The sequence below is a fragment of the Cucurbita pepo genome, chromosome 7 (genome assembly GCF_057944985.1).
Source record: "Cucurbita pepo subsp. pepo isolate OVF chromosome 7, ASM5794498v1, whole genome shotgun sequence".
Lineage (NCBI taxonomy): Eukaryota > Viridiplantae > Streptophyta > Magnoliopsida > Cucurbitales > Cucurbitaceae > Cucurbita > Cucurbita pepo.
The window spans coordinates 780,112-804,052 of record NC_141804.1 but is presented as its reverse complement, the minus strand read 5'-3'; the positions used below and the strand labels follow the sequence as shown (position 1 = coordinate 804,052).

The 23,941-nt window shown below is 38.2% G+C and overlaps 4 protein-coding genes and 1 pseudogene across 5 annotated transcripts; 3 read left to right on the top strand and 2 right to left on the bottom strand.

The window, feature by feature from the left end:
* Positions 1–5,655: 5,655 nt before the first annotated feature.
* On the top strand, positions 5,656–10,928 carry LOC111798364 (O-fucosyltransferase 7). Its single transcript, XM_023681455.2, has 12 exons — positions 5,656–6,053; positions 6,519–6,617; positions 6,895–6,994; positions 7,074–7,141; positions 7,779–7,867; positions 7,986–8,166; positions 8,247–8,375; positions 8,465–8,598; positions 8,752–8,965; positions 9,187–9,371; positions 9,466–9,561; positions 10,359–10,928. Exons 1-12 carry the CDS (start codon positions 5,898–5,900, stop codon positions 10,507–10,509), a joined length of 1,602 nt encoding a protein of 533 aa, XP_023537223.2. The 5' UTR covers positions 5,656–5,897; the 3' UTR covers positions 10,510–10,928.
* Positions 10,929–11,662: 734 nt separating this feature from the next.
* LOC111798362 (histone H3.3) lies at positions 11,663–13,006 on the top strand. 2 transcript variants are annotated; one of them, XM_023681454.2, is made up of 4 exons: positions 11,663–11,818; positions 12,197–12,268; positions 12,372–12,448; positions 12,554–13,006. In XM_023681454.2, the coding sequence occupies exons 2-4, from the start codon at positions 12,197–12,199 to the stop codon at positions 12,813–12,815; spliced, it is 411 nt and encodes a 136-aa protein (XP_023537222.1). In that variant the 5' UTR covers positions 11,663–11,818; the 3' UTR covers positions 12,816–13,006. The 2 variants fall into 2 exon arrangements, with proteins under 2 accessions (XP_023537222.1, XP_023537221.1); XM_023681453.2 differs by lacking the exon at positions 11,663–11,818 and having other exon boundaries at positions 12,185–12,268.
* A 32-nt stretch (positions 13,007–13,038) lies between these two features.
* Positions 13,039–16,143, bottom strand: LOC111798361 (uncharacterized). Its single transcript, XM_023681452.2, has 5 exons — positions 15,967–16,143; positions 14,507–14,797; positions 14,312–14,394; positions 13,385–13,466; positions 13,039–13,293 (listed from the first exon to the last, which is right to left on the bottom strand). Exons 1-5 carry the CDS (start codon positions 16,006–16,008, stop codon positions 13,240–13,242), a joined length of 552 nt encoding a protein of 183 aa, XP_023537220.1. The 5' UTR covers positions 16,009–16,143; the 3' UTR covers positions 13,039–13,239.
* Positions 16,144–18,620: 2,477 nt separating this feature from the next.
* Positions 18,621–19,890, top strand: LOC111798360 (VQ motif-containing protein 9 pseudogene; annotated as a pseudogene).
* An 896-nt stretch (positions 19,891–20,786) lies between these two features.
* LOC111799182 (14-3-3-like protein) lies at positions 20,787–22,674 on the bottom strand. The gene is made up of 4 exons (XM_023682607.2): positions 22,072–22,674; positions 21,723–21,845; positions 21,335–21,451; positions 20,787–21,067 (listed from the first exon to the last, which is right to left on the bottom strand). The coding sequence occupies exons 1-4, from the start codon at positions 22,555–22,557 to the stop codon at positions 21,008–21,010; spliced, it is 786 nt and encodes a 261-aa protein (XP_023538375.1). The 5' UTR covers positions 22,558–22,674; the 3' UTR covers positions 20,787–21,007.
* Positions 22,675–23,941: the final 1,267 nt, after the last annotated feature.

Below are 23,941 nucleotides of genomic sequence, written 5' to 3'. Positions count from 1 at the left end.
TGTGGCTTCATTGTCCTTCATCATGTTTAGCCCCTTTTCTTATGGGTAATTAGGAATGTACATGGGATTTTGGGATTTTGAGTAGGTTGACTGGTCCTATTTTTATTATTATTTTAAAAAATTCTAATTGACCTAAGTGAGAGATTCCATATCGATTAGAGAGGGAAACGAGTGACAGAAAGAACGCTGACTTCCAAAGGAGGTGGGCATCAGATGGAGTGCCAGCAAGGACGCTGACCTCCAAAAGGTGGTGTGCCAGTAAAGACGCTGACCACCAAAGGGTAGTGTGCCAGTAAAGACGCTGACCTCCAAAGGAGGTGGACACCAGATGGTGTATGTCAGCAAGGATGCTGAGCCCAATGGGGCGGATTGTGAGATCCCACATCGATCCCACATCAATACGTTGACCCCGAAGGAGGTTTGGTGGTGGACACCGGATGGTGTGCCAGCAAGGATGCTGACCTCCAAAGGAGGTGGACACCGAGTGGTGTATGTCAACGAGGACCCTTAGCTCAATGGGATAGATTGTGAGATCCCACATCGATACGCTGGCCTCGAAGGAGGTTTGGAGGTAGACACTGACCTCCAAGTAAGTTAGATTTGTGAGATGGGTAGAAAAATATGGTACAGAAGTGGCGAACAGCCTAATAATACCAATTAAAACATACAAAATTAATAAAAAAAATTATAAAACATTATTATTGTTTCTAATCCTACACACAAAATTCTCACCACAAAACTAACAAAATCGTACTAATATGTATTACATCGCCGCCGCCGCCGCCGCCACAATGAACATCACTGCTACAAGATACCCACAGCGGCGAACATTGTTTGGCGCAGCGCCATTACCGGGACCCGACGGCGGCGTTGGCGGCGGATTAGGATTTAATTCCGGAGGGTTTGCGATGGATGCCGGTGGAATGACCGCAGTGGCAGGCGGAGCTGGAGGAGAAGCGGTCGGCGTGGGTGCTGGCGGATGCGACTTGGCCATTTGAGGGAGAGCTGGCGAAACCCTCGGAGCCAAGGTTGGGCCCAGCCTCGAGGATGGCGGACGGGCGGTCCGAGTCGGTGATGCGGCCGGCGGCATTCCCGGCGACAGAGCAGCGGCGGAAGAAGCTAATGAAGCGAAGAGGAAGGCGAAGAGGAAGGTAGAAAGAGGCATCGTTGATGGGTGGAAGAAGGTCCGATGATGATCGAGAAATCAGCTGAACGGTATGCTGTGTTTATAGAGAGACAGCGGAGAGGGAGGATCTGCCACGTTGTGTGTTGGGCGGTGTGACGGTGTAAGGCTTTTCTATATACTATATATATATATATAGGTGAGTGGGATCAGATCTGATCCGTTTAGGTGACTGAGAGAAATCTCTTCTCGCTGTCTGTTCATGTGATGTCCCACATTGGTTGGGGGAGAGAACAAACCACCATTTATAACGCTTAGAAAACCTTCTCCTAGCAGACGCGTTTTAAAGCCTTGAGGGGAAGCCCAAAGAGAACAATATTTGCTAGCGGTGAATCTGGGTCGTTACAGCTCAATTTTTTAAGATTTGGGCCGTTACAGTTCAATTTTTTATTTAAACAGATATTCTTTGACCTGTTCTATGCATGTCTCTTTAGGGTTTCGATTCCACCTGTTATATAGACCTCTCCGTTTACATTCAAATTAAAGAGTGTTTGAAAATGGGGTTCTTCTATTAGGGGTCGAGACAAGAAATTGAGCCTCGATTAAGGGGAGGTTGTACGAGGGCTCTATAGGCCGCAATAGAGGCTCTATAACGTACTTTGTTTGAAAATAGGATAGTTGGTAAAGGGGTCTCACATGGGTTAATTGAGCCGAAGATCGTGGGTTTATAAGTAAGGAATATTATATTCTTTGGTATGAGAAAATATTATCTTCGTTGATATGAGACCTCTTTCTTTTTTGGAGAAACCAAAAGCAAAATCATCAGAGCTTAGATTCAAAGTAGACAATATCATACCATTGTAGAGGTTCGTGATTTGAGGTTGACGGGCAAACCTATAGATCCAAAAGCAGTAGCCCACGTCAGAGTCACCATTTTTGTCACCTTTTTTAGTATTTTTTAGTTTTTTCTTCTTAAACTACCAAAACCGTGCCAAGTAGAGCATGTCGTAAGATTATTATACAAGAGCAGACACATGGTAAATAAAAGATACGACACGTGTGTGTGAACCAACCACTTCATTGCCTCGAACATGCCCTAATGTGTCAACCACATGTATTATTCTATATTTATGTTTATCTACCGTAACATGAATGTACCGAAACTACATCCAGATTAAAATTATCTTAATGATACAATTTCTTTTTCTAATATATATGTTTTTTTTTTTAATTAGAAATTGAGATGTTTGGGTCCCTATTGGGCTATCAACCAGTTCAAGTCTCCTCTGTGAGGACCGTTAAAAGCCCAACATCACATGGGTTGTGGACTTCAAAACAATGTTACGCTGACCCAACAAAAAGTCAACCACAACAAAAAGTCAACCACAACAAAAAGTCAACCCATCTAAATGTCTTCTTTTTTTTTTTTTTTTTTTTTTTTTTTTTTTTTTTAATATTTAATTCATATAAGCATTTTAGTTACCACCACGTCGATTTTAGGTCATCAATTTTTTGTTTGACGTTTTAATTAATTTATATATAAATATTTTTTAAATAAGAACAAAATTTTATGAGCACTTATTTATATATATATATATATATAATTCAGGGATTATTTTCCATTAATGCAAATCTAATAATGGAAAAATGAAGACAAGCTCATCAATATAAATATTTTTTTTAAAAAATTGAGGCACCAAAAATTGACGAAATATACCGTTGGAAATATGGTATTTGGGTGACCCGTCATGCAGGGGTCTCTTTTTGTCCACTCGTTAAAATTCGGATCTACGTGGACGTGGTCCAATTTGGCTGTTTCTATTTCAATCTGATGTGTACTAATTATACTGAAATTAAATTTATGATTTGATGTATTAACTAACTAATTTAATTTTTGCAACCTAAATTTGCATAATAATTAAATTCTAAAAAGTAAGCGGAATAAATATCATTAATCATATGATTTTTTTTCTTTATTATTAATATAAATAATTATATTTCTATAATTAATTTATTTTTTCGGTCGCTCTAGTTAGCCAATGGATTAAATTATTTGAGAACTTTATACCAATAAAATAAAATGAATAAATTACAAAAAAAAGTACCTATATTAATCATATAAATTTCAATTTAAAATTTTAAAATTTTAAATTAATAAAAATATTCGTAAGATTTACTTTTTATTTAAAAAATATTTTTAAAAAACTTTATATATATATTTTTTTTTAAAGAAAAACAGTCTCATTGTAAATGGGCCCACGGCGTCTTTAATGATGCTCACTAACACGTCACCGACATTTCGCCACGTATACACCATTCGCTTTTTTCACTCACTGATTTGTCGTTACTTTATGCGCCCTTTTTTTATGGCCATTTTTTTCAAATTATCTACAGTACAATGTTGGAACTTGGAGCCGTATGGGGCCAGCTGGATTATGCCACGTAGCAAGACAGAGATCTGATGTCTTGTCTGTACGACACGTGTAAAGGCTAAAAATTAGGGTTTTTTTAAAAAAAGAAAAATTAAATGTGAAAGTCAAAACGACAATGGAAAAGGTAATCACATGATTTAGGGTTTGATTAAAGAAGGAAAAAGATGTTTAAAGTAAAGAATTTTTCAATATTAAAAGTAATGCTTTGCTTTCTCTTTTATAGAATTAATTAATGTTTTCCTTTTCTTTTTTTTATTCCTTTTCCCTATTTTGGTTTATGTGAAATAATATGATAAATCAATTGAATTGGATTGTCGGGTTGTTTTTTATTATTATTTTAAATATATATATATTTATCTTTAAATATATTATTATTTTAAAAGTATATATTTATCTTTAAATATATGTTATATAATAACTAAAATTTGTAACGTTCAAATATTAAACGTTTAACCGTCATAACACATCATTAATTTAGACTATAAACTTCGAATATATTTTAATTTTTTTTATAAAAAAAGTAGTATAGAATAGGGTTGGTTTGAGTTTTTAAATTGACCACTCAGACAAATGTCAACCGAGAATGGAACTGAATTTTTGTTTTTCAAAAAACTCAACCTTACTCGAACTATAAAAAAATTCTAACCCAACCCAGGTTCGGTTGGGTTGCGATATTGTCCGTTTTGACCCGTTATGTATCACTGTCATTTTCAAGGTTTTAAAATGTGTCTGTTAAGGAGATGTTTTCACACTCTTATAAAAAATGTTTTGTGTCCCTCCCCAAAGGGATGTGGGATCTCACACCCTTATAATGAGTCAAAGCGGACAATATCTGTTAGTGGGATTGAGATGTTTTATGGGTAATCTGAATTGGTCGGATTATCAGATCATATAAACACCTCTATCCCATTATTATTTTGTAGCCCACCACGAGCCGTTAATGCTCCAATCAATTTCGGTAAAAAAAAAGAATTACGGTCGATAATATGTTATAATTAGTGGTTACAATAAAGTATAGGATTAATGTGGTTAATTAATTTTAAAGAAAAAGTAGTTTTTAGCGGCTTTTGAAATTGCTTTTTGAGTATGAAGAAGGATAGAGCAGAGGGTTAGGTATTGTTATTATTGTGCAATGCCAAAAGTGGGAAGCAAGATGGCGACAATTCACGAGGACTAGCTCATTTTAGCAAACTCACCTCATGGACTAGCTCATTTTAGCAAACTTTTTTTTTTTTTTTTTTTTAACACTAAAATTAAAAAAAAAAAAAACATAAATTATAATTCTTAAAAAAATTCAATGATCGATCAATCATATTGAACCTATACGATTTAAGATTGTGTGGAAACCTCTATTTATCGAGCACATTGTAAGACTGTAAAGTTGACAGCGATAGCAATGGGCTAAAACTGACAATATTTGCTAGTAGTGAGTTTGAGCCGTTACAAATGGTATCATAGTCAGACATTAGGCGGTGTGTCAGTGAAGACATTGGGTCCCTAAGTGGGTATAAGAATATGGAAAATGAGTATAAGAGCGTGGAAACCTCTACCCAGTAGACACATTTTGATGACGACGATACCTAACAGACTAAAAGGTACAATATTTGGTAGGCATATGTGGAAAATGGGGTATAAGAGTGTGGAAACTTATCTTTAGTAGATGCGTTTTAAAACGGTGAAGTTGATGGCGATACGTAACAGACTAAAATAGACAATATCTTCTAATGGTAGGCTTGTACGGTTACACTTTAAGTTTAAGGTTAAAACGAACCAAAATCCGAAAAAATATAATTCATATTTTATGCCCGATTTAATTAATTAGAATAATTGAAATTATTTTATATAATGATTAAATTATTAAATATGGAGTGACAATAATTTTGAATAATAATAATAATAATGGCGTCCTTAGAGAGGGAAAAACGCATAATAATGGCGGCAGTTACAATTACAGGTTGGTTCTTGAAAATAAGTTTGGAAAATGAAAAAAAAAAAAGAAAAAAAAGAAAAAAAAGAAATTAGAAGGGTATTTGGTGTCCAATAAAAAAAATATGTGGGGCCCACAGGAAGTGACTAAATCCCAATATGTAATTTCATCTTTGTTCCTCTACGCGGAAATGGTATCGAGCAAAAGGCAGTGTGTGGCCGAATGCCGTACCAGAATCAACCATAAAACTTAAGCAATCCACCTCTCTGCCGTGCCGATCTCTTCGCCGCCTCTCGCCGGAGATCATCAAAGCCGAAGCCAGAGGCTGACAGAGAAAGAGAGAGAGAGAAACAGTTGTGTTTTGTAAGCGGTTTGCTCGGCCATTGCTTAGAGTGACGGCGGAGAGAGAGGAGAGATGCTGAAGCGGAGGAGGAGAGCAGTGGTGCTGCTGAGGAAGTTGCTAACCTGCGCCATATGCTCTATAGCTTTACTAGCGCTTCTTTCTGTTCATCTTCACTTTTTTCCGTCCTCCGAAGTCCCTGGCTTCTCCGATTCACACAAGCTTCCTACGGTTGGTGATCTTTCCTTTCTCTGAATCTCTACTCTCGCTCTTCATTTCTTCTTTTCTCCTTCATGTATGATTGTGTTTTGAACTTTGTTTCTTCAATTTTGTTTGATTTCTGAAATGTTGCTAAGGAGTACTTCTGATTCTGGCGTTTGAATTCGAAATTACTAGTGTGCGTATTCAACGAACCAGTGTAGGAACTGTATAGCTTAGCTTTTATTATGTTTTGGTTGTGTGTGATGTAGTCCGATTTCGTGTGTGTACTCTTTAATTATATTGTCTGTGAGTTATTCTCGATTATGAATTGAGATTAGGTAGGGTATTCTTTGACTTCGAGTCATTTTGTTGACTAGTTTACTCGTGAAATGTTTGACGGAATGGTTTTAGGTTTTCTCATTATGAAATAGTGATTTCACTGATTTTGATTTTGGAAAATTTCTGCTAACATATTTTGTGTTCCTAATCATGTAGCAACGTGAATTTAAACATCAGAGGTTGAGCACTGAGAATAGCTGGACTCAGGAGATTGTTCCGCTCCATTTGTCCAAAGCTCCTGTTGCTTCTCGCAAGGTTTTCCATTTCTTTAACTCCGTAGTTATGATTCATTTGCAGAATGCCCTCAATAATATCAGTAGGATCTGGAAAGAATTGGAAAAAATGATATGCCGTCTGAGACTTTTCTACTAAGTAACTGTTTTTTTAGCAATTAGTAGAACACGATCTTTCTAATCTTTGATGAAAATAAGTAATCAGGTTTTTGTGGTTGGCTTGAAGTTTAATATATGTAATTTCGCTGTTGATAAGAAGTTATGCACATTTCACTTTTTCACTCCTTTAGACTTGACAGTTGGGCAGTGCAAACTTGGTTCTGGGTCTGGACAAGCTATGGAAGCCTCCATCAAACCGTGACTTTTTGCCATGTGTAGAGCCTAGTTCGAATTATACATGTAAGAACGATCCTAAGTTGATCTTGTTCCAAACGAAAACCCCTTGTACTTATTCTCTGAACTTTTATCCGCTATGCAGCTCCTGGGGAGTCACGAGGTTACCTTCTAGTTCATACAAATGGGGGACTCAATCAAATGCGTGCTGGGGTTTGTACCTGTCACTACATTATTATAGTACCAATAATTATTCCTCTCAAGTGTTTTGGCATTTTTCTTTTTGCTAAAATATAATTCTTATTGAACCAGTACATATGATGTTAATAAGAGTTCTCAAAGAATAGTTTTACTTCCTGAACGTTTATTCCTTTGTCATTTATCTATATTCCAGTTTGGAATGTTATCTTCATTTCATTGTGGACTGTTGTCTCCCTTACATTTTGGCTGTTTTGTTTCTTTACCTTTCAATTTAGTTATTCAACCCTCCCACTCACTAAAGTCAAAATTTTGGCCCACTCTCATTTTATGCTATTGACTATGTATCCAATTGTATTGTAAAAACATGGGTGCTTGGAGGAGGGATTCTAAAGCATTCAGAAATTAGCCCTAAATTTTATGATTTTCATGGTTACCTTATGGAAAGCTTAATTGCCACAGTATCCATACAACGCTTTGAAAATTCTTGCTTATAGTTCTGTCCTGAAATTTGTATTCTACACATTATGTAAGTATATTGTAGATCCCAGAGTTGTTACCAAGTCCTTTTGCGTTCATTATGTTTGAATACTTCTTAACTAATCTATTGAAGTTTTGGTCTTTAACAACTATTTTCATTCTTGAATTGCAGATATGTGACATGGTAGCTGTAGCTCGCATTATTAATGCTACCCTTGTAATTCCAGAACTTGATAAGCAATCTTTTTGGCAGGACACTAGGTTTCCTCTTGGTCATCTTTTTTTTTTTCCCCAAATGTTTTTCCTTTTATTTGTGGGTTTTCCTTGTGTCACGTTGCCCAGTCCATGATTGAGTTTACTTTATTTGTGTAATCTCCAGCAATTTCTCAGATGTTTTTGATGAAGATCATTTTATCAGTGCTCTTTCTATGGATGTAAAAGTGGTAAAAAAGCTTCCTAAAGAATTGGCTTCTTCTTTGAAGATAGTTAGGCATTTTAGAAGCTGGTCAGGTATGGATTATTACGAGGAGGAGATTGCTACCCTTTGGGAAGAATTTCAGGTATTTCTACTTCATTTGGATCTTGTTAATGCAAATCCCAGTTATTGTTCTTCATTAATTAATGTGCTATATTTTGTTAGGTTATTCGAGCTGCAAAATCTGATTCACGATTAGCAAATAATAATCTACCTTCAGATATACAGAGGCTCCGTTGCCGTGCATGTTATCAAGCCCTCCGTTTTGCACCTAAAATTGAAGCCTTGGGAAAAGTAATATTCTGTTATATTCTTTTGTTTGCTGCTGGAGTAATCATATCCCATCTTTTAGTCATTATAAATAGTTATAATGTATGCTGTAGTTATTGGTGGATCGAATGAGGTCCCATGGTCCTTACATTGCTCTACATTTACGATATGAGAAGGACATGCTTGCGTTTAGTGGATGTACACATGATTTATCTCCTGCTGAAGCTGATGAGCTGAGGATGATTAGGTACAAAACCCATTCTATATCCTTTATGTGGTTGGTTACATTGTACACTCGTAACTACTGGTGGTGTGTTGAGTTCAATGCCTGATTCCTCTTATTTTCTTTCTCTTCTTCTTTTGCCTTTTTCGTGGTGGTGGTGTTGGGGGACACTTGCAGAGAAAATACTTCATATTGGAAGGTAAAGGAGATAGATCCTTTGGAACAAAGATCCAAAGGGTTCTGCCCATTAACACCAAAGGAGGTCGGAATATTTCTTAGTGCACTTGGCTACCCATCAAAAACTCCTATATACATTGCAGCTGGAGAGATTTATGGTGGCGATTCACATATGTCCAATCTTCAAGCACGGTACCCATTACTGATGAGCAAGGTAACTGTAACTTTTTCACCTAAAGTTTCTTAATCTAAAAAACTAGAACACTGAGCAGCGTCCTTTCGAAAATTTAATCGATAGCTTTTGTTCATGAAAAAGGTTCCATGAACTTACAGAACTCAAATCCAACGTCCTATTAGCTATGCTAATTTGATCAATAGCTTTTGTCTAGTAAGTATGTGCAGTGATAGCTTATTTGCTTTTTCTGAAAATTACAGGAGAAATTAGCATCTGCTGAGGAGCTCGAACCTTTTGTCAATCATGCATCTCAAATGGCTGCCCTTGACTACATTGTGTCTGTTGAGAGTGACGTTTTTGTTCCTTCATACTCTGGGAATATGGCCAGAGCAGTCGAAGGTCACCGGCGATTTCTTGGACATAGGAAAACTATATCTCCTGACAGGCAAGAAAGTTGACATTAAAAGCATCTTCTGCTTTAACAACCTTTCAATTGCTTTCACTGAAGCTGTTTGTGTCATCTTGTTATTGTCTATCAGGAAAGGGCTTGTTCGTTTGTTCGACAAACTTGATCAGGGAACAATGAAAGAAGGGAAAAATTTGGCCAACCGAATTTTTGAGATGCACAAGAGAAGGTACTGCGAACTCATTATAGCCGTGTTTTTCTTCTCATATTATTAGTTAGTCAATGGGATATTGTTAGAAATTATGAATCTCTACACTGGTATGATATTGTCGACTTTGACGACTTTGAGCATAAACTCTCATGGCTTTGCTTTGGATTTCTCTAAAAGGTCTCATACCAATGGAGATGTATTCCGTACTTATAAACCCATGATCAATCCCTAAATTAGTCAATGTGAGACTCCCTCCCAACAATCCTCCCCTCGAACAAAGTACACTATAGAGCCTCCTCTGAGGCCTATGGAGCTCTTGAACAGCCTCTCCGTAATCGAGGCTGGACTCTTTCTCTAGAGTCCTCGAACAAAGTACACCCTTTGTTTGACACTTGAATCATTTTTTACTACATCTTCGAATCTCACAACTTATTTATTTGACATTTGAGGATTTTATTGACATGACTAAGTTAAGGGTATGACTTTGATACTATGTTAGGAACCACGAACCTCCACAATGGTATGATATTGTCCACTTTGAAAATAAGCTCTCATGACTTTGCTTTGGGTTCCTCAAAAGGCCTCGTACCAATGGAGATGTATTCCTTACTTATAATCCCATGATCATTCCCTAAATTAGCCAACGGGGACTCCCTCCCAACCATCCTCAACCGTTTAGTAATATTTTATAAAGAAAAAAACACTAAGGAGCAGCTGTTTACCTTTTGACTAATTTTTACCGTACAGCCACCCGTCATGAATAACGAGTTGTTCAAAACTTGTATTTGATTTTGCTCTGAAACCTGTTTTCTCAGGCAAGGCTCTGCGAGGAAGAGAAAAGGCCCCATTTCAGGAACCAAAGGCATGGACAGGTTCCGATCAGAAGAGGCCTTTTATGTTAACCCTTTGCCAGATTGTTTATGTCGAAGAGAAATACCAACTGGAAACATGACCATTTTCAGATAGTTCAACCAAATAGCAATATAAGATTCACCTAGAGTAGGATGTATAGGCAGACGACCCGTCAACCAGGTCACTGGCTGTACATCGTTACAGTCAGCCAGAGCGACGGAGTGTTTATAACCGAGTTTTGGTAGTCGGCGGTGGTATAAGAGGTTGAGGGACGATCCCTTTACACAGAGGGGTTACTAAGCCTAATTGTTTCCATGCTATAGTAATTTAATACAATAATGAGGTAAGAATTGAAGCAATTTTATTAATTTCAATGATGCAAAATTCACTATAGTTCCTTTAATGTAATGTTGCACTGTTTTTAAATGCAACGTAGGTTCTTTTATCGGCTGCCTAACTTTGTAGTAATTTTATGAAGCCCTGTTTCGGCCATGGATGAACAAATTATCACCATATTAGTAGTGTTCATTGAACTCGAGCATTCCTAATATTGTGACGTATTTGAATGATTGTACAATACTAATTTTAAGCAAATATGGGAAGTGTTGAAAATACTATTAAAATTTGTTTTTTTGTAATAATAATAAGTTAGTATAAGGTTACGTGTTTTGTAACAGCCCAAACCCACTACTAGCAAATATTGTCTTCTTCCGACTTCTCTTCAAGATTTTTAAAAGATGTCTAATAGGAGAGGTTTTCATACCCTTATAAAAAATGTTTCGTTTTTCTCTGTTTGTGGGATTTTACAATTCACATCTTCGGAGTCTAGTGTCCTTGCTGATACTCGTTTTCCTCTTCAATCGATGCAGGATCTCATAATCCACCCACCTTCAATACCCATCGTCCAAGTTGGCACTCATTCCTCTCTTCGATCGATGTGAAATCTCACATGTTTTATGCTTATTAGGTCCCGTATAAAAATATAAAAACAAACTAATTTATTAAATATAAAATTAAATTTTATGTCTAATAATACAATAAACTTCTAATTTTGTGCGATATAGATTTATTTTTAAAAAAATATTAATTAGGTCAATAACAAAAAAAAAAATTAAAAAATTAAAATTTAGGCGGTCACTTACCTTTCAAAATTTTCTAGCGTCCCAGGGACCAATAAGGAACCGCCACGTCATTTTCACGATCCGTTTGGTGTTCCGGAAAGCGCATCTCAACCGTCCATTCATCCACTCGTACCGTCCGATTAAGTACAAAGCAGCACAGTGAAGGCCAATCATATCCATCCGCTCGGACGGGGAGCGCCGTCCTATATAAAGCGCTTAATTCATTTGTTTTCGAATTAAATCCCAATCTATTCGACCTCCTCAATTCTCTCTCGGTTCTCAAGCGCTTCTTCGCCGTCCAGGTTTGCTTCTCTTCGCCTCCTTAATCTTCCTTTTCTTTTCTTGCAATTGCTTGGTATGATCACTCTCGATGTGTTCTGGTTTTCTGCTCAAATTCTTTCTAATAGATTATAATTGATGATTAGCTTTACTTTCTGGAGTCGATTCGGTAGGACTACTTCTTTTAAAACCTAAACATAATAATCGAAGAATTCGTCCAAAGTTTTCTGAAGGAAGAGTAGGAAGAAGTAGGTTAAATCTATTAGTTGCCTCGAATTTATTGATTATAGAACAATCGTCAGATGTTCTTGGTCATTCTAATTGAGAAACGGAGCGGAACGCAATTTTAATGAAGTTGTTTTAGCAATCTGTTTTGTTTTGATTGAGCGATGTCTATGCAGATGGCTCGTACCAAGCAAACCGCTCGCAAATCCACTGGTGGAAAAGCTCCCAGGAAGCAGCTTGCTACTAAGGTATGAACATGGAAGATTGGAACTTAAATTCTCAATGCTCATTGACATTTGTTTCTTAACCCTAACCCTAATATAATTGTCGCCATTACCAATATTTTCATAGGCTGCGCGTAAGTCCGCCCCAACTACTGGAGGCGTGAAGAAACCACACAGATACCGCCCAGGAACAGTTGCTCTTCGGTGTGTAACCTTTTATCTATAATCGTTGTTCATACGAACAGATCATTGATGGTTTATCTTGTTCATATGAAATCTCAGGCGTCGTTTTAATGTAATGTGTTGCAGAGAAATTCGCAAGTACCAGAAGAGCACAGAGCTTCTAATTCGCAAGCTCCCATTCCAGAGGCTTGTTCGTGAAATTGCACAGGATTTCAAGACAGATCTGCGGTTCCAAAGCCACGCGGTTTTGGCTTTGCAAGAGGCGGCTGAAGCTTACCTGGTTGGGCTGTTCGAAGACACCAACCTCTGCGCCATTCATGCCAAGCGCGTTACAATAATGCCCAAAGATATTCAACTTGCCAGAAGAATTCGTGGGGAAAGAGCTTAACCAGCTTCCCAGATTAGTCAATGCATCATCAATATAATATTTTTCCTGTGCTCCAATCTCAACCGATGTGTAAAAATTGAGCTTTTTGCAACTATAAACACAATCTTAGTTTAACTTTGAATGTCATAGTTTGTGAATTTCAAATGCGTAGTTCATCGATTCTTCCAATCAAATTGAGTTTGATCTTTAAATTTCTTCATTCATGATCATCAAAAGTGTGCAATGAGAAAAAAGAGATCAAATTTCTTCATTGTCTTATTGGATTGGAACATAATCATTGAAGAAACAGGGGGTCGTCGCATCAACAAACTTGGCTGAAATTGGATTTTGAATAAAAGACTAAAAACCAGCCGGAAATTATGAACTCAATTGTTTGAGGAGATAGTTTATTTGGAATTTAAGGGCACAGCGTGTGGCTTCACTCCTACAGTGGACCTGGGAAGGTGCCGTTCTCCCTTTGCTCATTCCACCTCTCTACCTGCAACAATTATCAAAAAACACACAGCTTTAGTAATGAAATGAAACACGCACACGCACGCGCATACACATCGAGTCATTTGAAAGCATACCCATTCACTTGGGCATAGAGAACGATAGTATTTTGCAAATTTGTCACACTCTGGAGCACCTTCCCCTTTCGCTTGTATGCATCTGTACTCATCACAAAGAAGCTTCAGCTAACCATTTGAATTCTGGGTCAAAACAATAGCAAAGACGTACATTTACCTTGTTTTTGATGTTTAAGAAACATATGAATTCTTGACCAAAAGAATAGCAAAAACGTATATTTTACTTGTTGACGTTTGAGAAACATTTGAATCCTTGGCCAAAACAATAGCAAAGATATACAATTGCCTTGTGTTCGACTTTTAAGAAACATCTGAATTCATGGACAAAATAATAGCAAAGACGTATATTTTCCTTGGCCAAAACAATAGCAAAGATATACAATTGCCTTGTGTTCGACTTTTAAGAAACATCTGAATCCATGGACAAAACAATAGCAAAGACATACATTTGCCTTGTTTTCGACGTTTAAGAAACATTTAAATTCTTGGCCAAGACAGTAGCAAAGGCGTATATTTTCCTTGGCCAAGACAATAGCAAAGATATACAATTGCCTTGTGTTCGACTTTTAAGAAACATCTGAATTCATGGACAAAACAATAGCAAAGACATACATTTGCCTTGTTTTCGACGATTAAGAAACATATGAATTCTTGGCCAAGACAATAGCAAAGACGTATATTTGACTTGTTTTCGACTCTTAAGAACCATTTGAATTCGTGGCCAAAACAATAGTAAAGACACACATTTGCCTTGTTTTCGACTTTTAAGAAACATTTGAATTCTTAGACCAAAACAGTAGCAACAGCAAAGACAGAGAAAACTACAGGCTTAACTAGTAATTATAAGCTTAATTTTCATGATTCAGAAGCTTATGAAATAAGGCCTAAGAAGAAACAAGAACTGAAGAAAAGAACATTAAAAATTACCTATGGTACTCAATATAGCGAGTGAAGCAATGCCTAGTTTGATTTGTAGTAGGGAACCGGAAATCTGCTGGAGCTGTTTCAAGCTGCAAATGAGCAAACCAAATAATATGAACAAACAAACTAAGAGATGCCTTAATAATGTCATGTATTAAAAAACAAACGAATGCATTGTTGATCATCAGTGTCAGCAACAACCTTAATCTCAGGTGCCTCATTGCTGCTTTCTTGATCACCAGAATTTTCCTCGTCTCCGGCTCCGCTGCTTTCTTGCTCAGCAGCAGCAGCAGCTGCCGATGCATCTTCATTGTTTTCGTCGACAGGAGTGTTGTCACCGCCTTGATCGGCAGCATCGGCTTCAACGGGTGGGTCGTCATTCTTCACGACAACTTCTGCAGGAGGAGGAACATTTTCTGAGTTCTCTACCTCTTTCACTTCAGAGGGCTCTGCTATATCCACCTTCTCCACTTTATCTTCCAATGAATATTGCTGAAAGCCAAATTAACAGAAAGTTATCCCCAATTCTCAAATATGAACATTATGATACTGACTTTGTAAAAGAAAAGAGGTCAGTCTCTATGAAATGTTCCTCTAGATGAGAATGACAAATCAAGGTAAAATGTAACCGTTCAAGCCCATCGCTAGCGGATATGTCCGCTTCGGCCCGTTACGTTTTGCCGTTAGCCTCACGGTTTTAAAACACGTCTACTAGAGAGAGGTTTCCACACCCTTATAAAGAATGTTTCGTTCCCCTTCCCCAATCAATGTGGGATCTCACAATCCACCTTCCTTTGGGACCTTTGGGACCCAGCATCTTTGTTGGCACACCGCTTGGTGCCTAGCTTTGATAACATTTATAACAGCTCAAACCCACCGTAAGCAAATATTGTCTGCTTAGGCCCGTTATGTATTGCTGTCAATCTCACGGTTTTAAAACACATCTATAAGGAGAGGTTTCCACACACTTATAAAGAATGTTTTGTTCCCCTTTCCAACCATGGTGGGATGTCACATAAAACTCACTAAATATTAACTTTGAATTCATTGAGATTCCTCTCGTAAACCAAGCAGCTCAAGCCCGTTTCTTTTCTTCTCTCTCTTTTCTACAGAGAAGTTAGGTGAAGCCATTAACTAAATCAAGAAACGATTTTCAGTGGGAAGATATGATCCATAATGATTCTCAGCTTCCATTCCAATGCAAAATCAGGCAAAAGGTTGAGCTCGTTGATAAAGATCTATCAAACTTGGTGAAACACATTGATCTTCTAACAGCAAATAATAAACAGACAGTAAATTAAACCCACCAGAACTCGAAGGTGAACAACCTGGCAATCCAATCATGCTAAAAAAACTCAGTATTATTTCATATGGAACCGGGGGATCTAATCCAGAGAATTTACTACCGTTCTTCAATTATTTCCTCAACACTAAGAAGTTCGAATTTACAACAGAAAAAAACACCACGTATCTTCATAATTGAAGAATTCCTGCTATATAACATTCGATCTATCAAAATCAATCCTAAATCGATCTAGATTGCAAAAAAGAAGGAAAAACGAAGCCAAAACAAAGATTTAGGATTTACGAAGAAATTCGAGACTGTTAAAGCTGTAAAAAAGTATTAAAAAAAAAAAAAAAAAAAAAAAAAAAAAAAAAACCTCAGCTAAGGACGGGGCATTTTCGCTCTGCGCTTCCGCCATGGATGCAAGAAGAAGAAGCGATCCGCTCCAGTTGCAGCTACAAACGCAACGATTGGACAACAGAGGCGGCAGCAGGAAGGGCAAACGAAGGAGGAAGAAACTCTAACTCGTTGGTTAGGTTAAGATTGACCATACACTGGTTACGATGATTCCAGCAGAATCGAAAGAGCAACTGCGGTTATCCAATCACAACTTGCCACGTCACACCTTTGGTTTAGACTATGGGCTTTAATGGGCCTCATATTTAATAAGGGCCCAACAAGTACAAATTATAGTATTGTAAGAAAATAAATATTAGATAATTAAGATAATTAATCTACAAAATAAAAAGTGGTAAACTCTAAGACCTTCTTCCTTGTTTTACATGAAGTCTTGAGATTTGTGAGAAGTATCATTTTAGTACAATCTTTTTTTAATTAATTTCTAGCTCGAGTAAAAGTAGTGGTTCTAGGTTTGAAAGAGCTTCAAACTCGAGCATTTAAACCTTGTGAGCTCCTACATCGGTTGAAGAGAAAAACGAAGCATAAGGGTGTAGAGACCTCTCCCTAGCAAATGAGTTTTAAAATCACGAAGCTGATAACGATACGCAACGAGCCAAAAAGACAATATTTGCTAGTGGTGGGTTTGAGTAGTTACAAATAGTACAAGAACTAGACACCAGGCAGTGTGCCAACGAAGACAATGGGCCCCCAATGAAGGTGTATTGTGAGGTCTCATATCGGTTGGAGAGAAGAACGAAGCATAATAGTGTGGAAACCTCTCTCTAGTAGACGCATTGTAAAACCGTAAGGCTAATGACGATACGTAACGAACTAAAGCATACAATATTTACTAGGACACCACGAAGTAACACACCAAACCTAAAATATTTGGTAGGATTTAGTAAGGAAACCATTAGTATTACACCTTTTTTTGGAGTGTCAAGGATTTCTTTATCATAAATAATGATTGCATTGTTGGGTGGACCAACCCTTTCCTTTGAGCTTTCAACAATGGTGCCAGTCTTCCTCTTTTCCCATCTTTCACTTTCTTACCTAATTTTGAACAAAATAATGTATTTGTTTATTTCTTTTACAATACAATAATAATAATTCATAGATTCCCACTGAATCTTTCACTACTACCAAGTAGAGCCCTCATCATCTTTATCAGCTAATGTCTCAAGCCTTTATACTTCCATCGCTCTTTATTCTTCAAAATACAACTCATCCTTCCAAGTATTACTCTTTTTCACTACTCCAAAACACACCCTATTCAACAAAGATGTCATTCAAAACCATAAATCCTCATCAAATCTACCACTCAAGTTCCCACCGCGGGCATATTGGGTTTTTCCTATCGGGCTTCCCCTCAAGGTTTCTAAAATGTGACTGCTAGGGAGAGATTTCTATACCCTTATACAGAATGTTTCGTTTTCCTCTCCAATTGATGTGGGATCTCACAATCCAACCCCTTCAGAGCCTAACGTTCTCGCTGACACTCATTCCCTTCTCTAATCGATGTGGGACTATCTGATCCACCCCTTTCGGGGCCCAACATCCTTGTTGGCACACCATCTCGTGTCCCCCCTTTAGGGCTCAACCTCCTTGCTAGTACACTACTTAGTGTCCACCCCCCTTAGGGTTCAGCCTCCTCACTGGCACATCACCCGATGTTTGGCTCTGATACCATTTGTAACAACTCAAGCCCACCATTAACAGATATTGTCCTCTTTGGGCTTTCCCTTTCAGGCTTCCCCTAAGATTTTTAAAAAGCGTCGGCTAGGGAGAGGTTTCCACACTCTTACAAAGAATGTTTCGTTCTCCTCTCTAACTGATGTGAGATCTTACAAAATGCACAAAATTTTCCCTACAATGTGTTCAACATATAATTGTCAAATCATGGAACCAAACAGTTTATAATTCACATTAAATGATTAAAAGAAAAAGATGAAATGCTTCAACTAAAGAATCTTTTACGGCTAATGGGTCCAAAGTAAATGAAAACGACGATGATGATGATGATGATCTACCAAAAGAACACAGACCCAAAAGAACACAGACCGTTTCTTGAACTTTGACCAGAAACAGTGATTTTTAATCCAGATCACATGCACGACAACAAGCAGACGCAAGCTAAGATTTAGAGACGTGGGATTGGATTACCCTTCCATTATCATGCACTTAATTACGAAATTAGCAACGGTGCCGTTAGATTAAAGGTAAATTAGCAAATGAAAAGCAGTGAACAGAACAGCTGCATGCCTTCTTTTACGGGTCATGTCCCCTTCCCTTTTGTAATTATACTGAAAGACAAGAATTATAGTGACCAAAAGAAGCAAATGACAGAGCCCATAAGAGATACAGGCATGGTACTTCTTTTGCTTTCACACCTTTTCATTAAGCCACAATGAGTTATAAATTCAAACCATTATGCTATTATCAAATACCCAACAATGCAGCAATGGCTATCAATAAAGCAGAAAATCATCTTTAATGAGTAAAAAAAACCAGTCAAAATAGTTTCAAAAGAAGAAGATTGGGGCCTTTCATTCAACCATTTTCTGAACATTTCAAGCTTGAAATGATACTATATATAGTGAGCAATACAGAGGGTTTGTGTCCCTACTCACCGAGTTCTGTGAGGAGAAGAGACGTAGGCCACCATCCCCACCACTCCTAGAGCTGTCTGCTGCAACTCCTGTATGCCTGATCCCTCTGTTTGTATAGATTAGATAAGAAAAATCAGTGGCGGCTGTGATCTGTTTGTGTTAGATAATACATATTATGGATAAAAGCTGTCAAGAATCTGTAGAATCGACCAGTACCAGTAGCACTGGCATAGGAAGAGACCATGGTAGTCTGAATCTCAGCAAGCTATCCCACAAGATTTCCAAGGCCACTCCCCAGCTGAGAAAGCCTGGCTTTGATGCTCCCTTGAATCCAAACAATCCGAGCTTCAACAATCTGCAGAATCGACTTCAATCGGCACCACCTCCAGTTCAAACTCAGCAACAACAGAATCTACAGGCGCAGCAGCACCAGCCGCCGGTGTATAACATTAACAAGAATGACTTCCGAGATGTGGTTCAGAAACTTACAGGCTCACCGGCTCACGAGCGATTCTCAAATCCTCCGCCTATTCAACCTCCTAAACCCCAAAGCTCTCGCCTCCATCGAATCCGCCCTCCTCCTCTCGCGCATGTTACCAATCGTCCCCCTCCTCTAAACACCAATATGCCTCCTCCTCCACAGCAGCTACTAAACAATGCGACCGCCGCGAATTTCGGCCTTGGCGGACGGCCTATGACACCATTGTCGCCGTTGCCTCCACTTCCAACCGTCCACGCAGCAGCGGAATCCCCTGTCTCCGCTTACATGCGATACATCCAGAATTCAATTCCTACCGCGGATTCAAATCCACCGCCGCCGCAAGGATTCTCCCCACTCGGCCCTCTGGTCTCCTCCGGCTGGAACAATTTCGCCGCACAGCAGCAAGGAACAATGCCTCTCCCGCCATCATCTGCAATGTTACAGTCCTCACATCCGCAGTTTCCAGTGCCACCATCATCACCACTGCCATTTGGATGCTTGAACTCGCCAATGTCCTCGCATGGAGTGTTCCCTTCCCCGAATCTGACGTTTTCGCCATCAATAGGTCAATTAGGGTTTCCGCAGTTGCCGCTCTCGCCTACTGTTCCCGCGTCAAGCCCAAGATGGATCGGCGACTAGTCCCCTCCGTGCTGGACATTCACCAAACGCCGTCGTTTTAATGTATCAGGAGCCTCGGAACAAAAAGACCAAAAAACCCCTATTATATTATTTTATTTTATTATTCACTCTGGAATTTAACTGGGAAGTGTTTTTTTCTTTTTGAGAATTACTAAGGTGTATTTTTATTTTATTTTATTTTATTTTGTCTTCAAATTGTTTTTAAAATAATTTGTATTATTAAACCACTTAAAAAGAAAAAAGAGAGAATCCTTGAACAATTTATTTATAGTTCATCGATTTCAAAGACTATGAGTGCGAATCTTATTCGAGGGGCATCACCGTCCAAATTTTTATTTTATTTTCCATTTCGATAAGCTCGAGATTAAATTATTTATGGAAAATATGTCAATTGTCAACTGTTAATTTCAAAAGAAAATATTTTATTAAATAATTTTAAAATCTGTCAACTCGTTAATAAAATTATTCGCAACTATATTATACTTTTGCTTATTAAATATTATTAGACTTATTAAAACGTACGGATGTAGTAAAAATTCAAAATCGAATCCCAACATCAACCCCGAGATAGGATAAAGAAGGCTCTCAAATCCACCCTTCCCTCAATATATATGACACGCTTGACTAAGAGTTTCAAAAGTAGCTCCATCCTACTCGTGGCCCAGAGCCACTTGAGCATTGTACAAGCACTTGAGGCTCCTTGAGGCCGTGTGGCCACAACTATTTATTATAGTTGGCAAGGCTTGGAAGCAAGCTACCAGCACCTATCAATGAGAACTAGGCTTGGCTTGGTTAGTAGTGTCCACCTCTTTGTCCTGGAGGCTCACCAGCCCGTCCACTCCATCGTGGAACGATTCGATATTCCAAATTTCATTTGAATGGAAGAAAGAATAAGGAATTATGCACTACCAAGAACAATGGGGAAGAATTTAAAGCAAAATTGTAATAAAAACCAATGGGTATTCAACGTGAAGCCATTAGAGCTAGGCGACAAAATAGAGGTCAATGCTATTCAACGTCATCCACTTCTATTGGACAAAATGCATCTTGAAAATGTAAATCAAGAGAAGCAAACAAAAAACTGATTTTAGATTATAGAATAAAAATGAAAGAGAAAAAAAAGTAAACGAGGTTTTTGTAGCTCGGGTCACAATCCGGCAACAAATGACATGAGAGCCCTTACAACTCAGGATAGTACCAATTAAGCAACAAGAAGCAAGCATCTTCTCCTATCAAAAACATATTATGGAGAAGTTCATAACCCTACTTGGGTGGGGGACTCACTAATCTTACTGCTTTTCTTCCTCGCGCTTGGGGGGAGCTTCTTTGATCTCATCCGCACCCTCGTCCTGAAACAAAGATCAAGAAAAACAAACAAAAATAGTGCGTAAAAGGGTGTAATTCTTGAACAATGGTGGGGATTTAAAGGAAAGAGGAAGAAAGGTTTCATTCGGTGATTCATTCGCCAATCAATTATAGATTTAATAGTAGATTCTAGTGAGCAGCTATATGCAACGTATTTTTGCAATTCAATCACTGTTCTGTACCATTTTGTGGAATGATTTTTTCAATAATGTGCCATAAAACCAAAGGTGGGCTGAATTTAGTTCGTGTACCTGCATGTCCGAGGTCCAGAGAGTGAGGTTATCGCGGAGAAGTTGCATAATCAAAGTACTATCCTTGTAGGATTCCTCACCGAGGGTATCCAACTCAGCGATAGCTTCATCAAACGCCTGGTTTAAGGATGAAAATAAAATATGAATAAAATGGTAGATTGACATTGATTAATGAAAAGAAACTGTTAATTAAAGCGGAACATAATAGATATGGATTCTCAGTCGGCATAAAAAATGAAACCAGGCAAGCATACGATGATTCAGATGTTAGTATTTTTTTTTTTTTTTTTTGCCGAGAACATTACACAAGAATCGGTGATGATTTTATACCAAACGCAGAAATCGATCATTCGACTTTAGAATGAGAACGTTTGAGAAATTGACTAACCTGTTTTGCAAGACTGCAGGCACGATCAGGAGAATTCAAAATTTCATAGTAGAATACAGAGAAGTTGAGGGCCAATCCAAGTCGGATCGGATGTGTGGGAGGCAACTCGGCATTTGCAATATCCTGTAAAGGAAATTCGAGTTCGTTCAATTTTACGCATACAAAAATCGGTAGAGCAGAAAGCACAACGCAGAAATGACCTCGTAATAATAAAAAATGGAAAATAACTCAAATAATCGTGATTTAAAATCAAGAAAACTAGCAGGAAAACAAAGAAACATAAAAAGTACGATCACCGTATTCATAACATATCAGCGAAATAAACGGATCGGACAAGAGAGAAGCAGACCTGAGCGGCTTTGTAAGCAGTGAGGGTACTTTCGGCAGCTTCCTTCCGTTCGGCACCGGTTTTGAATTCAGCCAGGTATCTATGGTAATCGCCTTTCATTTTAAGGTAAAATACCTTGGAATCTCCGGAGGCCGCGGAAGGAATGAGTCTGGAATCAAGGAGTTTGAGAATTCCATCGCAGATATTAGAGAGTTCGCTCTCGATTTTGGATCTGTAGTCACGGATCACAGAGACATGGTGATCATTACCTCGGCTCTCCTCCTTCTGCTCGATGGAGGAAATAATACGCCAAGAGGCCCTACGAGCGCCGATGACGTTCTTGTAGGCGACGGAGAGGAGGTTTCTCTCCTCGACGGTGAGCTCCTCCTTGTCGATAGAAGCGGAAACCTTCTCCATGAACTCGACCATCTCCTCGTAGCGCTCGGCCTGCTCAGCAAGCTTGGCCATGTAAACATTCTCCTCGCGAAGAGAGGGGGCGGTAGCCATTGCAAGGAAATGGAGATTGGATCTGAGGACCGGTGGATTTGGGATCAGAGGGTGAAAGAGGAAGAGGAAGAGGAAGAGGAAGAAAGAGAGGAGGAGAGGAAGACGGAGAGTGGAGGAGGTGGGCTTTTGAGGGCCGAATGTAAGGCCTTTTTCAGGAGTAGTGGACCGAAAATTACGGCTGAGATGGAGAGAGATTTCAGTGATTCAATCTCAGCCCTTCGATCGCTGAAATTTGTCTGTATATTTTTATTAAAATAAAAAAAAAAAAGAAAACCGTTCTCTTTTATTTATTTATTTATTTAAAAATAATAGTAATAATTTGAATATAACTAAAAAAAGAAGCATTCTTCTGTTTCTTGAATTAAAGGGCCCATGGCTGAAGCTGGGCAGCAAAGGAAGGCCATTCTTTGTTGACCTGACCGCTGACCGCTGACCGCTGACCTGGCCCAACTCCCCCACTCTATTTTAATGTATTAACTAATCAACTTTTGTAAAATTAAATTCAAACTATTAATAGGGACTAATTTAATTTAAAGTTTATTCAATTAACATGGACTATAATATAATAAATGAGGAAAATATCAACATATTTACTATTTTTGTAAGTTGAAAATTCAAAATAATTAATTATTATCTAGCTCACATTTATTTAATACGTAACAAAATTAATAATTTTCTTATGGTATTTTTTATGCTAAGGTTATTATATAGTTTATTAGTGAAAAAATATGTATATAATGAGGGTATTGAAAATAATGAAAAAATAAACAAAATATTTGCCTAGACTAAAATCGAGAATTTCAAACTCAATAAAAATTGAGAATGAAATGACTCGTTCCGAACGTTTTAATATTAATAGGGGTGTACATGAGTCGAGTTGAGGGAATAATTTTGACCAACCAGAAAGTTCGAGTGGATTAGATTAGTAACTCAACCTAGCCCACTATTTTTTGGGTTGGGTTCGGGATGTTTAGAAGAAAAACTCTAATGTTGAAGCACTCGAGGCTAAAGCTGAGCAACTAGGAGGCGACAAACACGAAACTGGGAGCTAACAGTGAATCGAAATGAGAACTTGATGACTGAATACTGGCTACAAAGGTAAGATTGAGACAAGATGAAACGAAGATAACTGGTACCTGAACCCTTTGCTCTCAAACGTGATGCGATGCTCTCTAATTCTATGCTACTCACTGAAGCGCAAAGCTAACAAAGCAAATGAAACTCGAAAATGGAAAGGTGGTGACGTGATCCGAACATTTCAGTCTAAGTCTAGTCTACAAGTACACATACGCCCTACACGTAGACACTGCACAATGTGTTGGCGTCGCATATGGTAGATAAAGCCACATGAGGAGGGAAACTCGGGTTGGGGGCGTTGGGCTTG

Excerpts from the sequence above, each read along its gene's own strand:
- LOC111798364 (XM_023681455.2), top strand. The coding sequence starts at position 5,898 with ATGCTGAAGCGGAGGAGGAGAGCAGTGGTGCTGCTGAGGAAGTTGCTA. Across the intron at positions 6,618-6,894 it reads CTCCTGTTGCTTCTCGCAAG|TTGGGCAGTGCAAACTTGGT; the intron begins GTTTTCCATTTC and ends TAGACTTGACAG. Across the intron at positions 9,372-9,465 it reads AAAACTATATCTCCTGACAG|GAAAGGGCTTGTTCGTTTGT; the intron begins GCAAGAAAGTTG and ends ATTGTCTATCAG.
- LOC111798362 (XM_023681453.2), top strand. The coding sequence starts at position 12,185 with ATGTCTATGCAGATGGCTCGTACCAAGCAAACCGCTCGCAAATCCACT. Across the intron at positions 12,269-12,371 it reads GGAAGCAGCTTGCTACTAAG|GCTGCGCGTAAGTCCGCCCC; the intron begins GTATGAACATGG and ends ATATTTTCATAG. Across the intron at positions 12,449-12,553 it reads CCAGGAACAGTTGCTCTTCG|AGAAATTCGCAAGTACCAGA; the intron begins GTGTGTAACCTT and ends AATGTGTTGCAG.
- LOC111798361 (XM_023681452.2), bottom strand. The coding sequence starts at position 16,008 with ATGGCGGAAGCGCAGAGCGAAAATGCCCCGTCCTTAGCTGAG. Across the intron at positions 14,798-15,966 it reads ATGCCCCGTCCTTAGCTGAG|CAATATTCATTGGAAGATAA; the intron begins GTTTTTTTTTTT and ends TTTGGCTTTCAG. Across the intron at positions 14,395-14,506 it reads ATGAGGCACCTGAGATTAAG|CTTGAAACAGCTCCAGCAGA; the intron begins GTTGTTGCTGAC and ends GCTCATTTGCAG.
- LOC111799182 (XM_023682607.2), bottom strand. The coding sequence starts at position 22,557 with ATGGCTACCGCCCCCTCTCTTCGCGAGGAGAATGTTTACATGGCCAAG. Across the intron at positions 21,452-21,722 it reads CCTGCAGTCTTGCAAAACAG|GCGTTTGATGAAGCTATCGC; the intron begins GTTAGTCAATTT and ends TCCTTAAACCAG. Across the intron at positions 21,068-21,334 it reads TCTGGACCTCGGACATGCAG|GACGAGGGTGCGGATGAGAT; the intron begins GTACACGAACTA and ends TCTTTGTTTCAG.